Raw genomic sequence first — 15,837 nt, 5'->3', positions numbered from 1 at the left:
TTTATATATAGCAATAAGTTTACATATTAAATAACACTAAAATGAGTTGATAGTTTTAAAATTTTAAAAAGATTTATTTATTTTATGTGTATGAGTGTTTTGCCTGCATGTATGTCTGTGTACCACGTGTGCTGTGCCTGAGCTAACACTGTGCTGAGCTATTTCTCCATTCCCTTGATAAAATTTTAAACAGAAGGGGGAAATTTCCAGGTTACAAACTCCTCCCTGCAAAATGAATAAAAATAATAATTTTTCTAAGTGCATCAACAGGACAAACATAAAAAGTTATTGCCTTACAATAAGTTGTATGTAGTAATTTTCATACAACCACCTTGATTTTGCTCTATGAAGCAATGTAAATTTTTGACTGCTGAGTCTTTTGAGAATACATTTAAAGAGAGGTCATTGTGTTAATCAAACTGGTATTTAATTATTTTCTGTAGTTTGACAAAATTCTTTTTTTTTTTTCATCATGTTTTCCTTTTTGCTCACTTGTGTATGGCATACATGTGAGCAGGCATTCACGTCAGGACTCATATGAGGAAGTCAGAGGAGAAGCACGTGCAGTCTCCTTCCATTACTGGACAAACAAAATCTCCTTTCATTACTGGGTTTTAGGAGTCAACATGACGTCACCAGGTTCCCAGGCAAGCGCGCACCTTACACACTAAGCTAGCTCCTGGTCCTGCTCCCTGTGTCTGTCTCCAGTTTCCCTGAGGTAGGGCTCACAGCTTTTTGTTTTTATTGAGATTACTTACGACATAAATCATTGCATCAAAATTATACTTGTCCATACGATCTATAGCAGCTGCAAGGTCTCTGAAAAAAACAAAAAAAGGGTTATAATTACTTTTCCTTACTTAAGTGACAGTGAGATGATTCTATTTAAAACCTGTATACTTCTGAAGCCTGGAGTGTATGAATCATCCTGTACAGTCCCAGTACACTTTGATAAGAAACAACAACAAAAGAAATAATAACAAAATTGAGCTTGGGGGAAAAACAACAATGCCCTGGGAAGTGTAATTATAAAAACAACTAAAAATAAACAAAAGCTGGAGAGCAAGTAATCATTAAAAAGTATCTTATAGTTTTATAATTAACTAAGCCTCTACTAAAAAGAACCATCTAGTTGTTACTTTTCTGCAATATATTTTCTCAAAGAACACCATTATAATGCAGATGACAAAAGAGGCAAAGAAGTACCTTCTTTCTACTTTGTATTATCAAGAACTTTCAAACTCTAGGATCACTCAAAAGCAGTAACTTCTACCGTATTTAAAATCCCAGAAGTCCTTGGATTGCATATACAATTCTCATAGAGGATCCAAGTTCAGTTCCCAGCACAAGAAAGGCAGCTTACAGCTGTTTGTAACTACAGCTCCAGAGGATCCAACAGACTCTTCCAAACCCAGGACATCTGGACTCACATATACACATACCCAATAAAGATCCATCCATCCATCCACCCACCCATCCATCTATCTATCTATCTGGCAGGCCCTCTCTAAGTAACACTGGTTGAACTGGAACTCTGTGTAGGACAGGCAGATCCTGAACTCAAGGAGAACTGCCTGCCTCTGCCTCCAAAGTACTGAAATTAAAGGCATTCACCAATTAAAGGCATAATGCAATTAAAGGCCTTCCTGATGTGGGACTTCTGTTTTGAATGGAAATGTTTGCACGCTGGTGCAGACCTTGGTTTCTTTAATTTGTCTAGCAATAATTAGTTGCCACAGTGAAGATGTATGTGTGTATATATACATGTATGTATGTGTTTATGTTCTCAGACATTACAGTTTTTCTCATTAACCCCAATAACAAGAAACTGATGAAGGGAAATGCTAAAATTGAGAGATGAGTTCTCTAAGGGGCATTCAGAAAATTAGTTGATTGTTTCAAGTTATTTGTAATAATGATTCAACAACAAAAATACTTTTATGTTGTAACAGGACTTTGTGTAGGGCTGTTGGCATTAGTCAGTGGTACAGTACTTATCTAGCATATACACACTCTTGAGTTTAATTCCTAGTACCACAAAGACAACAAACAAATGTATTCAGGGGTTTGTGATCTTCTTAAAACTCAGCCCTCAGAGACTGGAGCCCTTTGCCTGCAGTGGTTGGTTAGGGCTGTTTCACTGTCCTACCTTCTTTTCCTATTGGCTTTATTCTAAAAACCGTGTGTGCTAGGAAGTGCAGTTCTCACATATGAACAGCGAGTGCTCACTTCCACAGGGTGAGACATGGAGAAACCTGCTCCCTCAGCCTGTGTTTTCAGTGAAATGAGGTTTGGTGTTCACATGCATATAAAATGTGTGAGATCACCACTGAACCTCACTTGGTCATTTTTTAGAATGTATTTTCTGACAAGTGCACCTATAAAAACACTTAATACATGGTTATGAAGGATCATAAAAGGATGTGTTCTGCTACGAATAGCTTGTGATATTGAATAAATATTAAATATAGAGTCCCACTCTTCTCATATTTAAATCTTTCTGTAAATTGCAAATGGCAAAAATAGAAACCCAGTAAATATTCTTAAAATATGCAAGCAAGAGGTTTATAATTAGCAACTAGGATTTTTAAAGCAGTTTTGAGGATAAGCTGATCATTCTGCATTGATATTAGGACAGAGAATATGAAGTCACACATTACAATGTCCTTCACAGCTGCTACAAACCTGGTTGCATAGAGAGAAGTTCCATCACTTCGCATCACAGTGCAGAGAGAAGACAGATCACCAGTCCCAGAGAGATCTACTACAACATTTCCTTTTCTAGAAAATGCAAAAGGGAAACTCTAAATCATGATGATTCTACTTTGGAGGTAGAATATCTATAGCACTTTTGGCAAACTAGGTTATTTTTACTGCTCATGGGGCAGTAAGTAATGTCAGTTCAAGCTAAAAGCAACAATAGTCAAAACCAACAAGTTAGCTGGGGGTGGTGAATATTAAAACTACAATGACAGTTTCTCATTTTTGTTAGAATACTTTTTATTTTATTTAAACAAAAAACAAAAATAAGCACAGCAGGTATTGACAAGAGTATGGGAGAAATGGGATCCTTACATACTACTGGTAAGCATGTAAACTGGTACAGCTATTACAGAAAGCAGTAAAGAGGTTCTGCAAAAGTACTAAAATAATAGAATTACTCTTCGATCCAGCAATTCTATTTCTGAATATGCATGCAAAATAATTGGAATTAGCGTGTTGAAAAGCTTTGCATTGCCATGTCCATTGTAGCATTATCTACAATAGTCAAGACATTGACTATTAGTGTCCCTCTGTTGGTAGGCTTTAAAGATGTGATATATACACAATGTAGACACTACTACTCAGTCCTTAAAAATGAAACGTCATTTGTGACAACACAGCTGACCTGAAGAACAGCTTGCTCAGAGAAATAAGCCAGGCACAGAAAGAAAAAAACAAAAACAAAAAGCAAAACAACAACAACAACAACAAAAGAAACAAAACAATCCAACAAAAAAACAAAACCATGACATCACAAATGGAATTAGAAAAAGAACAGAATGATATCTCTGACCAGCGGCAGAGAAGGGAAGGTGTCAGCTAAAATTGCACTTGAAGAGTAAGTTCTACAAGTCTACTGTACCGAATGGTAACAATTATGATTTAAATGTTCATGTCAACAGCTGAGTATGTGAGGTGATATGCATGTAGTTTGTTCTCACCACAGCTATATGAAGTAATGCGCTTGACTTGGATGGCCCACAATGAATTTTATTTGTCAAGTTTCTCAAAGAGGAAGGAATTCTACTACATGCAAGGCAACAGGGCCAATAGGGGTGTACCACCATAATCTCCAACTTCACACCATTTTCCTTGCTAGTCCCTGATTTCTTTGCCCCAGTATTTCGAACACCTGTAATAGCATACCTGTTTTCATAAGTTGCCTTAAATATTTTTTTGAAAATGGTAGTTTTTTTTTTTTTTAAAGGCAAGGTTAAGCCACAAAAGTATGTTCTATTTCCTTTTTCCAAATTATTACATTTATGTAACCTGAGGCAGGCCATACTGTTTTCATACTTCAGTTTCCTCTTCTAACAGATGCCATCCTTTCTCCTGTGACTATAAGACTTTGACTATGATAGTGATATATAGTGTATGAGGAAGCATCTCATCATTTAATGTACAGTTCAGACCAGCCTTGAACTCGTGACTCTCCAGCTTTAGCCTCCTGCATACAGATTACAGGTATGTGTCGTCATCCACAGTTGGGAAAGGACTGTTTTTGACTACAGAGTCTCACCATGTCTGTTATGGAGGTCACAGAGAATTTCCTGCTCTGCTTCCCAAGTGCTGAGGTGGAAGGTTTGTACCACCACACTGGGCAAGAGAGTACACATGGCAAAAAGGCTATACACCATACTCTTGTCTTCACGGGACTACATGAACGCACAGAACTTGACTAAAAACACAGCACATACATTCCTCCCCTTCCCCCCGCCCCCCCAGGATATGAGCGGTGCTTAGGCCTTTAGTTCCAGCACCTGAGAGGCAGAAGTAGGAAGATCTCAGTGAGTCCATGGCCAGCTTGGTCTACAGTAAGTTCCAGGGTAGCCAGGACTACACAGTGAGTCATAATTCTGAAGAAAAAGAAAGAATAATAACTTGATCATACATGGTTTTCTGTAGAAGTCCTTTGCTCTCCAACAACTTTAAGACATCTCGAGATTTTTCACGATAAAATGATTCTCCTGAATATTCATCAAAGTATATTCCAAGGCGCTAAGAATGTTCAGAAATTAAAAAAAAAGTTAAATCTGTTTTACACTAAGACAAAATTAAGATGTCTTGCCATCTGTTACAAAGATGGGAAAAGTAAAATGTAAACTTTGTAATGACTTGCACATACCACGCTGGCCAAATCCTCACAACATGTCTGAGGTTCACCATACCAGTCACAGGTATTTATGGCTAGATAGCATTAGACATTTACTCTGACAGTGTCTTAGTCATACTTGAGGTACTCATGCAGCCAGGGGTGCCTGCAGGGAGGGGTCTGTGCTCCTGCGATGGCTATAAGACCAGAAGCCTACACTATACTGTAGAGTCCCGGCAAAGGGCATCCACTGTACTCCAATCTAGCCCTCTCAGCTCTCCTTTCATGCAACTGTTCGCCTTGCTCACTGACTCCCGCTACAGTCTTCTTTTCCACCATCTCACAAATTAAGCTTCTTGAGAGAATAAGGTCTAGAGCAGTGCTAGCCTGGCAGGGCTCTGGGTTATTATGCATTTTAGCTCTCTACCCAAAGAACACCATTTGACTGAACTTTCAACTAAACTAGAAATCCACTCTTAAATAAGAGTAAATTACTCCAGCAGTAAGCAGCAGCACTGACCAAGAGGCACAGCAAAGGGAACACAAAGATTGTAGGGGTACCTTGTAAATCTGAGTGTACTCTTCAATGCTCAAGTCCCGAAATCTTTGCCACAGTGAAAGTGCCTCCATGTTACCCATCTCTAGTCGATGGAAGAATTCATGTGCCAATTTTGTTATATTTTTATCATCTGTTGCTTCTTTATTAACTTGTACATAAACCTAAAAGTACATTAAATATATTATTACACATTGCTATCTCCACAGAAAAGAAAACAAAGGCAATCCCAAGTCCCCCTGGGAAGTTAGCCAAGCAAAGTCCTTTCCTGTTTCACTAAGCTGACAGTGGGGTGACTTTTTTTGTTTGTAGAATTCAGCTTAACATTCTTGGAGCTTCATGAGAAAGGCTAATCAAAGTAGCATGGCTTAAGTCAGCAAATGAAAAGACAAATGGAAGATTTAACAGCTACTTAAAATTACCGTTTATTGCTTGTTCTTTGATAGTTTCACAAGTCATCATCTATTCCATCTCTGCTTTCTTTCTACTCTCATCTCTCTTCCGCCACTATCAACCTCCAGTCCTCTCTACTTGTCTCCTCCCCAGATTCCAGACTTCTGATTTGGTTTTGTGACCCATTTAGTTTACCCAGGGCCATATGTGTGACCACTTATTGGAACTATCTACTAACCTCTGGGGTTAACCAGCAAGTTCACAGCTGAGGGGAATGACTCCCCGATCCCTGAATTTTTCCGTAACAAATAGTTGAGCAGTGAGGGGTTGGGGATTCCTAAGCCCTTCCTCCACCCACACGTGACTATACTTCCCAGCTCAGTGTTTGTTTGGTTTGGTTTTTTGAGACAGGGTTTCTCTGTGTAGCATTGATTGTTCTAGACTTGTAGACCAGGCTGGCATCGAACTTACAGAGATTGGCCTTCCTCTGACTCCCTGAGCACTGGAATTACAGGCATGCACCACCACACCCTGGCCCCAGCCCACTCTTGTGCAGATGTTATCTCAGGAGCTATTTTTAATGAAACAATTTACAGCTATTCTCTTAACCTATAAGATACTTGCAAAACAGGTGAAAATGTCAAACAGAAATACTTTTTAGAAAGCTTAGTTAATTCCAATGTGGACTCTTAAGCACTATCCAGCCTGGCTGGTTTAGGTCTATATCCAACTGGGAAGGTGAGGGGTTGTTGGGTTTACTAGGTGCTCACTTCTAATGCAGTCTTAATTGTTCAAGTATCCACAACACAGCATTAATACATGACAATAAAATATTAATAGTATAGTTCAACTATGATTGAAGTTATACATATAGACTACAAGGATTTTCCATGGAAGGTGTAACTCAGTTTCAGGTTGAAATATGCATCATTCCAGAAGACTGCCAAAGTAATATAAAGGCAATATAAATAAATGAAAACAACTGCAAAACAGTGAGGCTTGTAAACTTTTACACAGTATTAAAATAGCATAGCAACAACATTTGCATAGAATAGGATTTTATTGCTGCAGAAGACAAAATAAAAGGGGGTGACAAAGAGCCAACATGTCACAAGGAGTGGCAAGCAGGCAGCAGATATGAATGGGCAAATACTGCTAAATAAAGGCTTACGTTGTCTACTTCTATCTCTACACCACAGGAATAGACAGATATACCCATGAATGGCCTAAAACTCTCACTTCCAGCCACACACATCTCATGTACACATACAAATATACACAGAAATGATGCTGATGTTCAGAATAATGTTTTCATTTTTGGTCTAGCATGCTATAACAATCCCCAGTTCCACTCAACTTTCTGTATTTTCATTATTGAGGAATGAGAAATATCCCACTGACTCTCTCTCTAATATATATTTATATGTAGTATCTATGTTTATAAATATATATTTCTTAATCTATTCACCCTAGTAATTGATCTACTAGGTTAATTTCATATATGATTAAACATTATACCATAAAAAGTGGAATTATCTGGGAGTAGAAAGGGTATCCTGAGAGGAACAAGAAGCAACAGGAAAAAAAAAAAAAAGGACAAATACGTATGCTTTCTCTCATGCCGAATGGAAACAGAAAAGGGGTCATTTTGGAGAAGAAAAAGATGAGTGGGAAGCAGTCAGATAAGGAGTATAATAAAGGGATGAATATGAGCAAAGTACATGCTCAAAAATGTCAATGAAGCCCTTTATTTAACATTTTAATAAAAATAAAACAAGTAATCTATTGATGTGAATGTTTCAATAAAAAGTATTAATTTTTTTCTAAATATTTAGAAATTTTTATTTAAGATAAAAATTAAAGTAAAAGAAAATCCTTTCTACATTTTAAAGTATCTAGTAAGTAGTGATAATCAAATCCCTATCAAAGAGAAATATTATCAAGTATTTTACAATTTGCCTATAAATTAAAATTGTCAACAGTTTAGAATTATTTTCCTTTCACACATACATGTAATATAGTTCTGAAATTACATTTAAAATAAATACTTTATTTTAGAAAGTCTAAATTTTGGAGACAGCTTTTTTTTTAGTTGCATTTACATACCAGAGAAGAAACAGGGAATTTTAAGTTGGGGTTGCTGATAAGACAGTGTGGCTTAGTAAAGCGTTTCTGAGAATGGAAGCACAACTTTGATTTTGTCATGAGAATGTGAAGACCTGTTGTTTATCTAATAAGGAATAAACTAAGCATATCCAATTTCCTTAAAAGGGCATTAGCCTTCCCATCTCAATAGTTCTGATGTTAGGATTTCACTGAGTTCACTGCTCGCAGCTCTTGGGATGACTTACTTTATTGTAATGTAGCACAGAATTAAGTGAAGCACAGAACATGTTCTCATTCCAATCCTTTAAATATGCGCTAGAACCATTAGTCCCTTGGGCAGAATTAACTTCTTAGTGTAGGTCTTAATGCCGCTGCCTGAATATTCCTAGAAGTGCTAAGCTGTCAAGCTGACAACTGCCACAGGTAATTAGCACAATGCTGGCACCACAGATCCATTAATCCATATATTTGTGTCTTCTGCCGTCTCATTAGAAACTCAAGGTTATAATATGAACAAACACGCTCACATTCAATGCTGTTTCATGCTTCAGAGAGAGCTGGATGAGACAGGTCTTTTTTTTTTTTCCTTTATACTTCCTTTTTGAAGAATTGAGGAGAAACGACAAGACAACACACGTGTCTAAGTGATGCTTCTGACATGGGCCATAAAGCAATTTGTGAGCTAAATCTGAGCACACTGGGAAGCAACCATTAGCAATTAGTAAAATAACTGCACAAGAAGTTATGGAGAGATGATTCAGTAGTTAAAAGCACTGGCTAAATTCATAGGACCCATGTTTAATTTTCAGCACCCACATAGCAGTTCATAATTGTCTGTAATTCTAGTTCCAGGGGATCCCTCTTCAATGTAGCCATTTGGAATAAATCTCCTATTACTACTATAAATAAATAAATCTCACTATTACTATGACTTTCAACTGGCTTATCAAGGATGGGTAGCCAAATATGGCTTGTTGGGGCATAGGTAATAACTCTAAGTCTAGTAACATTATGAGTGATTGCTGCTTTATTCCAGAAGAATTTGAATAAGCAGTATACAATGAAGCAAGTTCTAAAATCTGAATCAAAGCCAGGCAAGATGGTGCATGCCTGTAACCCCAGCACTCAGGGAGGCAGAGGCAGGTGGATCTCTGTGAGTTTGAGGCCAGCCTGGTCTACAAAGCTAGTCCAGGACAGTCAAGGCTATACAGAGAAACCCTGTCTTGAAAACAAACAACAGTAAATAAATAAATAAACACATAAATAAATACATAAATAAAATGAAATCTGAATCAAGCAGGCTGGATTGATTGGCCAGGTAAAGCACTTGTACAAGGTTGATGGCCCGAGTTCAGCTGCCTGAACATGAATAAAGGTGAAAGGAGAGTCAACTCCCAAAAGTTGTCTAACTTCCATACATTCCACATGGAAAATGTGTAGTCAGATACACATCATACACACTAATCAATTTAATATCTGTAGCAAAAAAAAAAAATGCAATTATGTATTCTTAAAGGTGCCCTAGTAATGAGGACAGGCAATAGAAACAAGTCAGGACAAGACAATTGACCCTTGTCAGCTTGACACAGGCTTGTTTTTCTGTAACCTTGACAAAAGCTACAGTCATCTGAGTAGACGGGATACTTCCCCATCAGAGTAGCCTAGTGGCAAGCCTGTGGAATACTGACTTCACTGACATGGGAGGGTCCAGCGCATTGTGAATGGTGTTCATCTCTGGGCTGCTGGTCCTAAGTATATAAGAAAGCAAGCTGAGCAAGCAAGACATGAGGAACAAGCTGGTAAGCAGTATCTCACCATGGCCTCAGCATCAGTTCTTGCCTTGGCTTCCGGCAGTGATGAACCAGCTAACCAGCAGTGATTGGCCCAGTAAAAGAGTGTTTCAACTGAATGATTCCACTCTCTTCTTCATCACAGCTGATTCTTCAATGCCAACTGATCAGAAACACAGACTTTTCGCTCACAATGTCACATAATCAGTCTTCCTGACATTCTCTGAGGAACTCTCAGACTTCCTTCTGAAGCTTCACAGGCAGGCCTCCATCATATACACTTTCTCAGCTATCTTCCAAGTTTCCACAATAGCTTATTGGGCTCCGAGTACTCAATGGCTTTTCTACCTCAAATTTCCAAATGCTTCCATAATTCTTCAGAACGCATAGTCTGGTCTGTCTCAGCAATACCCCACAAACCTGGTACACCTGGAATACATTGCACTTCCCTCCACTACTGAGGGAAATGAAGTGCTTTTAGTAGGCCTATCCAGAGTTTGCAGGTGACACATTCTTCACTTAGGTATGTTACTCTGGCCCATATACCAAGTGACTTGGAAAGTTGCTGACTTTGAGTGAAACCTGGACGGAAGAGAAGGCTCTTCAACAGGCCCAAACTGCTGTGCAAGGCTGCTTCAACAAAAGGACCATATGATCAAGTAGAGCTGATAGTACTTGAAGTGAAAGTGGCAGTTAGGGATACTAACTGAGCCTCTGTCATGTCCATATAGGTTAAGCACAGCGATGTCCCACTCCTGGTAACAATTTGGTTGGGGTTCTATTGCTATAATAAAACACCATGACAAAAAGCAACCTGGGAAGGAAGTGGTTTATTTGATTTACTCACTCCAATCACAGTCCACCACTGAGGGGAAGTCAGGGAAGGAATGTAAGGCAGGATCTAAAGCCATGGAGGAACACTGCTTAAATACAGGCTTGCTCCTCACAGCCTGCTCACTTTGCTTTCTTATAAAGCCCAGAACCACTTGCCCAGGATGGCACCACCCACAATGAGCTGGGCCCTCCCAGATCAATCATCAAGCAACACAATACCTCACATACTTTCATACAAACAACTTGACAGAGACATTTTCTCAACTGAGATTTCCTCTTCTAGGATGGCTCCAGGTTTTATCGAGCTGATAAAAATCCAGGATACTAGTACATGCACACATTTCTCTCTCAAAACAATGCATGTAACCTCAGAATCTCCTCTTCCCTCAGCATGCATTGGTTTACATATCCACCTCTCTTAAAACAATAATATAAGTTTCCTGGCCCTGGATATTCATCAAACTTACACACTTTTTATCCAGAAGTAAAAAATAGAAAAGCTTACTTAGCCTCAACTGTTTCAGGGTTTGTTTTCTTGTCTGCTAAGGAGTCACTGGATACCATTAGTGCAAAGATTCATAGTCCTAGACCTTTTGTTGGATCTACGGAAAACTGTATTCTCAAGTCAACTTTTAGGGAAAAATCCCTATTATGGTTGTCTTACCAACTTACATCAAAGAGATGTTGTAAAGGATTGGACCGGAGTTTTTCTTCATAGCCAAACAGCTGGAAACCAGTTCCCAGCAGACCTATCAAGATAATGAGGAAGTGACAAATTATAAAATAAAATAGCAGAGAACAGTCATGGTGAAAAACAGGTATAATTCTATAAAAAGATGAACTTCTCAATTACATATCCTGAGAACTATGTATATATAAACTTTGCACAAGGCATATCTTATAAAATGACATATTCCAAACCACTGGTAATGAATCATTGATCCTAAGTTTAAAAGACTGTGAGGAGATCCAACAAAAGGTCTAGGACTATGTATCTTTGCACTAAAAGTATCCAGTGACTCTTTGGCAGACAAGAAAAACAAACATTTATTGAATTTTTGAGGCACTAGATATTTAAAGTTATACTAATATACTTAAAAACACTGATGAGAAGTGATTTTAAACTTTCAAAAAAACTTACAAGTATTAAAATAAAGGTAAGAATGACTGTGTTACTTTCATTTTGGAATAACTGAGAAACAACAAACAAAAATCTAAAATCTAAAATCTCTGTAATCAATACTCCCTTTACTGCCAAATTAGAGATTATAGCATTCTGTTTTATAGGACACAATTTAGAGCAGATGATAAAAATAGACAAAGAGTAACTCAGATATGCTGGCCCTCAAGCTTGTCAGAGATCTGATGAATATGGCATTTTAACATGTGTAAGTTCATTGTGAAAGAAAGTACCAAAATCTTGGCAGTAGCTCCCCAAGGTCTCCGAGAAGATTTGGACAACAACAGATGACCATGACTCTGGATTGTGGTATGCTAACCACTGGGCAACACTGCCTCAACTGGCCCACTGCTAGAGCCCAGCCTAACTGTGGATGCAGCTGTGGACACCTGCAGAGTCATTGTTTCACATTGTCTGAGGTGAGGTGAGGTCAATCTCTCCTGTTCCTCTTTCCACAGCAGCAGTTTCTCATCCTCTATGCCTGATGGCTGGATTGCCTCTGCTCAGGAAGCCAGGAGACCACAGGAGCCAGGGACACTGCCTAGGTGATGGACTAACTAGTCATCTCTGTCATTTTGATTGGTACATGGATTGGTACATTTACTTAGCTCATAATTTATCCTTCTCAGGTCTCTGATCACATTGATGGCTAGGCTGGAAGGCTAGGCTAACTTAACTGTAGCTTGGCAGCTAAAGAGCAGACAAATAGGTCCACTATCAGCTCATTGGACAATTCATTAGTTAGTTAGAACTACTAGGTACTACATCTTTTGTGTAAAAAGAAAAACAGGTTTGCCCTGCTCACAGGCTTTATATCAGTTGCCTGTGTCTTATGATAAGTAGTTGGATAAAAAGATATAGAGCTTATGTAGGGTCTGAGGATATAGGAGTTTAGGTTATGATGATTTAATTATTTATTGCACAGCTGGAAATTGAACCTAGCACCTCAGACTTACTAGGCAAGTTCTACCACCGAGCTACAATCTCAGTGCTCAGAAGTTTAGGTTATAAAAATAAAAAATGTTGTTTGGTCTAAAAAAAAATGTTTCAGGGTTGATTACTGCAAAAAATTTAGAGTCTCTAAATGTTTTAAAATATATAAGAATGAGTTATAATGATAGAAAAATTATTTAAGACATTAAAAAGGGGAGATATTTTAGATTTCTTCTCTTTGCTACCCTTGTGCTTATACTGGTATAAGATTTCAAAAGTTCAGAATTTTGGCATTGATCAATAGACTTCTGGTAAGTTGATGGGACACTGACTGCTTACTACAAGCTTGAAATTTTAATTTCCTTTGGTTGTTTTCTGAAAATAGATTTAAAGGTACTTATCATCATGCTAAAAACATCTGTTTAATGTATATATCTGACCCAAAAGTCATAGCTTTTATTATGGTATTCTTAATGTCTGCCATTTCTCGGGTAGACTTTGACACAGAAATATCTTAAACCTACTCCTTCTAGTTGCTTTGTTAAGAAAAATCCAAGCATCCAGGGTTTAGCAGTAAAGCCATTAATGTATTCCTGTCTAAATGTACAAAAAGTAGCTGAGATCCTTTAATGGCTGATTACCAACAGGGCTCACAGTTAAAATGTTAGAGTTTCAGACTGTGGACAAACTTAAGTTGTTTATAAAAGGTACAAAACAAACACCTGACTGGTGCCCATTCCGTTGGATATAGTTTTACCTGTTACTCTCAAAATGTTATTGTATTAGATTTGCTGATATGTTACTTTTCTGAGTCTTTTAATATATATTTTCTTTTGTGCACGAAAAATTCATATGAGTTTATAGAAATCAAAAGGTCATGAGACCTAGATCTGGCATAGCTCAAACGGATCCCAGATGAGTTTTTCCCTGGTCTTAGGATTCCTCATTTTTTCCATGTAATAGACAAATCTTAACTTCTGTCTCTAGTCTGAATTTGTCTCAGCAGATTTTCACCCTATTGACTCTATTTCCGGGACCAGCTAGGGACTACAAGCTGAAATCTGGACTTTTTGGAAGCTGACATGACTGCTCCCCATCTCTTCAATTGAATCAACTAACCAGAGACTGTTAAGGACTGCCTTGCCTCATTTGACTGCCTCCTAGTAATCTTTACTAAATTAGGAAAAACTTATAATTGGACAAAAGGCCATGATTTTGGCATCAAAATAAGAGATTCTAGTATCTTGGGTGAGAGCTCTAAAGATCCAGGAGAAATTCAGTTAAAAGCAACTCCCTTGGGCACTCAAGAAATAGGACCCTTAGCTACTCTGCTTGTTTTTTTTCAATGTTTGAACCCTGCATTGTAAATCATCTGGTTATGTTTATTAGGAAAAAGATTAGTGCAGTGCAAGTGCTTGCACTAAGATAACATTACCGAAGAGTAAATATGACTGGACATAGAATGAAAACTAAAACCCAGATAATTACAGACTAAGGTAACTACCCACGTACTCGCCCCAACTTTTGACCAGCATTCAGGCTCTTTCAAACTGAGATATCAACGGCCCAGTCATCAGCACGAAGAAATTCCAGAAGACGGATCTTCGACCCACTGTCCCATTCTACAGGCTGAAATGTTGAGTCAAAAGACAAAATTTTCTTAAAATAGAATCCTCACTCTACAGCTGCTTCATGATTGAAGCAGTTACAAGGAGAAGGGGGAAATGAAAGAATCAGACTAACTTTGTAACCTATGTTTCTTTTAATTGCCTTATAACTTATATTTGCAAGTTTTAGGCCCATGTTAATTAAAGCCTCTTAGTGCTTCTCCAGAGAACCGAGGAATGTAAAAGTTCCTGACATTAGCCATCTGTGAGGGCAGAGATAAGGAAGAGAACAAGCAGAGATCTCTACTAAATGGAGAAAAAATCACCGGCTGGCGCCGGTGAGATAGGCTTTGTTTGGAAACTGGGCCAAATGGCCCCAATCCTTCTCCTGACCTTTGATCCAAAGCCTGTAACCCCCCCTCCTCAGAACAGACATGGGATGAGTTAATCACCCCCCCCCCACACATTTAACTGTGGATGGCAGGAAATTCCAAACTGACTTGAAGATCAGATATTTATGACAGGGCTGACTGGACCTAAGGGTGACCAGAACTAACCAATTATTTTAAAAGTTAGACACTTCATCCAATCCTAACTTGCCAAGAAGTCAACCCCAGGAGATTCCCGCCTTGTGTCTTTTAAAAACCTAAGCTCTTTGTCTCTGGTACCACTCCTAGCTGATCAGCAGGGGTGACCCCATTGCAATGGTTAAGAAGAGTGAGTCTCTTGCGTTTTTGCATCGATGGATGATTAGTTTCCTGAGTTCTCTTCATACCTTCTTATATTTAGGCTCTTGCTGGGCCTAACAGTAGCCAACTAGACAGGTGTAGTTTATCAGTCTGTTTAGAGTTCATGCATAGTATTAATTTGTGCTTTTAAAAAATTACTAAATAAAAAAAAAAAAAGAAGAAGAAAGGAAAAAGGAAAGAAAGAAAAGAAAAACACCAGGCAGGGTGGCTCATGCCTTTAATCCCAGCACTTGTGAGGCAAAGAGAATCCAAGACAGCCAGGCCTCTATTACACAGAAAAAACATGTCTCAAAAAACAAAACAAAAAATTACTAAATGAGGTTTTAAACTTAGGACTGTTACTATTTACATTCTTAATAAAAACTGCTAAAAGATGACTATAACTCTAATTTAAAAGGACAAATACAACCTGGGATAAAAACAGGATATATAGGTTTTGTTATTTGAAAACTAATGTTTTTACGTCAGTTATCAATCTTTATGTCAAAAAGGTCTTATTGATATCTTATTGATAAAGGTCATATCTAAAAGGTCTTATTGATGGTTCATTTTTATTCTTTTCTTCCTCCTCCTTCTTCCCTTTCTTTTTTGTTTTTGTTTTTCAAGATAGGGTTTCTCTGTTTATCCCTGGCTGGCCTGGAATTTTCCCTCTGTTTATTCATTTCTAAATGTAGCCAATACAGGTAAACTACTCTTCTTTATTAAAGGCTTAATGTGTGTTAAGTGTGAGCACTGCTCTGAGTATGCCAATTTAATTATGTGGTGATATTTATACAGAATATGTAAGTCTACTGGCAGATACAGCTCAGTGGTAGAACAAGTACTGGGTATACA

At 38.0% G+C, this 15,837-nt stretch overlaps 1 protein-coding gene across 2 annotated transcripts in view; it reads right to left on the bottom strand.

Annotated features, from left to right (window-relative positions):
• The window catches only part of Rars2 (arginyl-tRNA synthetase 2, mitochondrial), a 65,021-nt gene that overhangs the window by 25,934 nt on the left and 23,250 nt on the right, over positions 1 to 15,837 (bottom strand). For both annotated transcript variants that reach the window (XM_021642686.2, XM_021642687.2), the window contains exons 8-12: positions 11,207 to 11,283; positions 5,417 to 5,575; positions 4,655 to 4,761; positions 2,686 to 2,781; positions 759 to 819 (exon numbers count right to left, since the gene is read on the bottom strand). In XM_021642686.2, the coding sequence (XP_021498361.1) occupies positions 759 to 819; positions 2,686 to 2,781; positions 4,655 to 4,761; positions 5,417 to 5,575; positions 11,207 to 11,283 (500 nt within the window). The remainder of the gene's footprint in view (positions 1 to 758; positions 820 to 2,685; positions 2,782 to 4,654; positions 4,762 to 5,416; positions 5,576 to 11,206; positions 11,284 to 15,837) is intronic.

The sequence above is a fragment of the Meriones unguiculatus genome, chromosome 20, assembly GCF_030254825.1.
Source record: "Meriones unguiculatus strain TT.TT164.6M chromosome 20, Bangor_MerUng_6.1, whole genome shotgun sequence".
In the NCBI taxonomy this organism is placed as follows: Eukaryota; Metazoa; Chordata; class Mammalia; order Rodentia; family Muridae; genus Meriones; species Meriones unguiculatus.
Note: the sequence above shows the minus strand (reverse complement) of the source record. Positions and strands in the feature narration are given on the sequence as shown.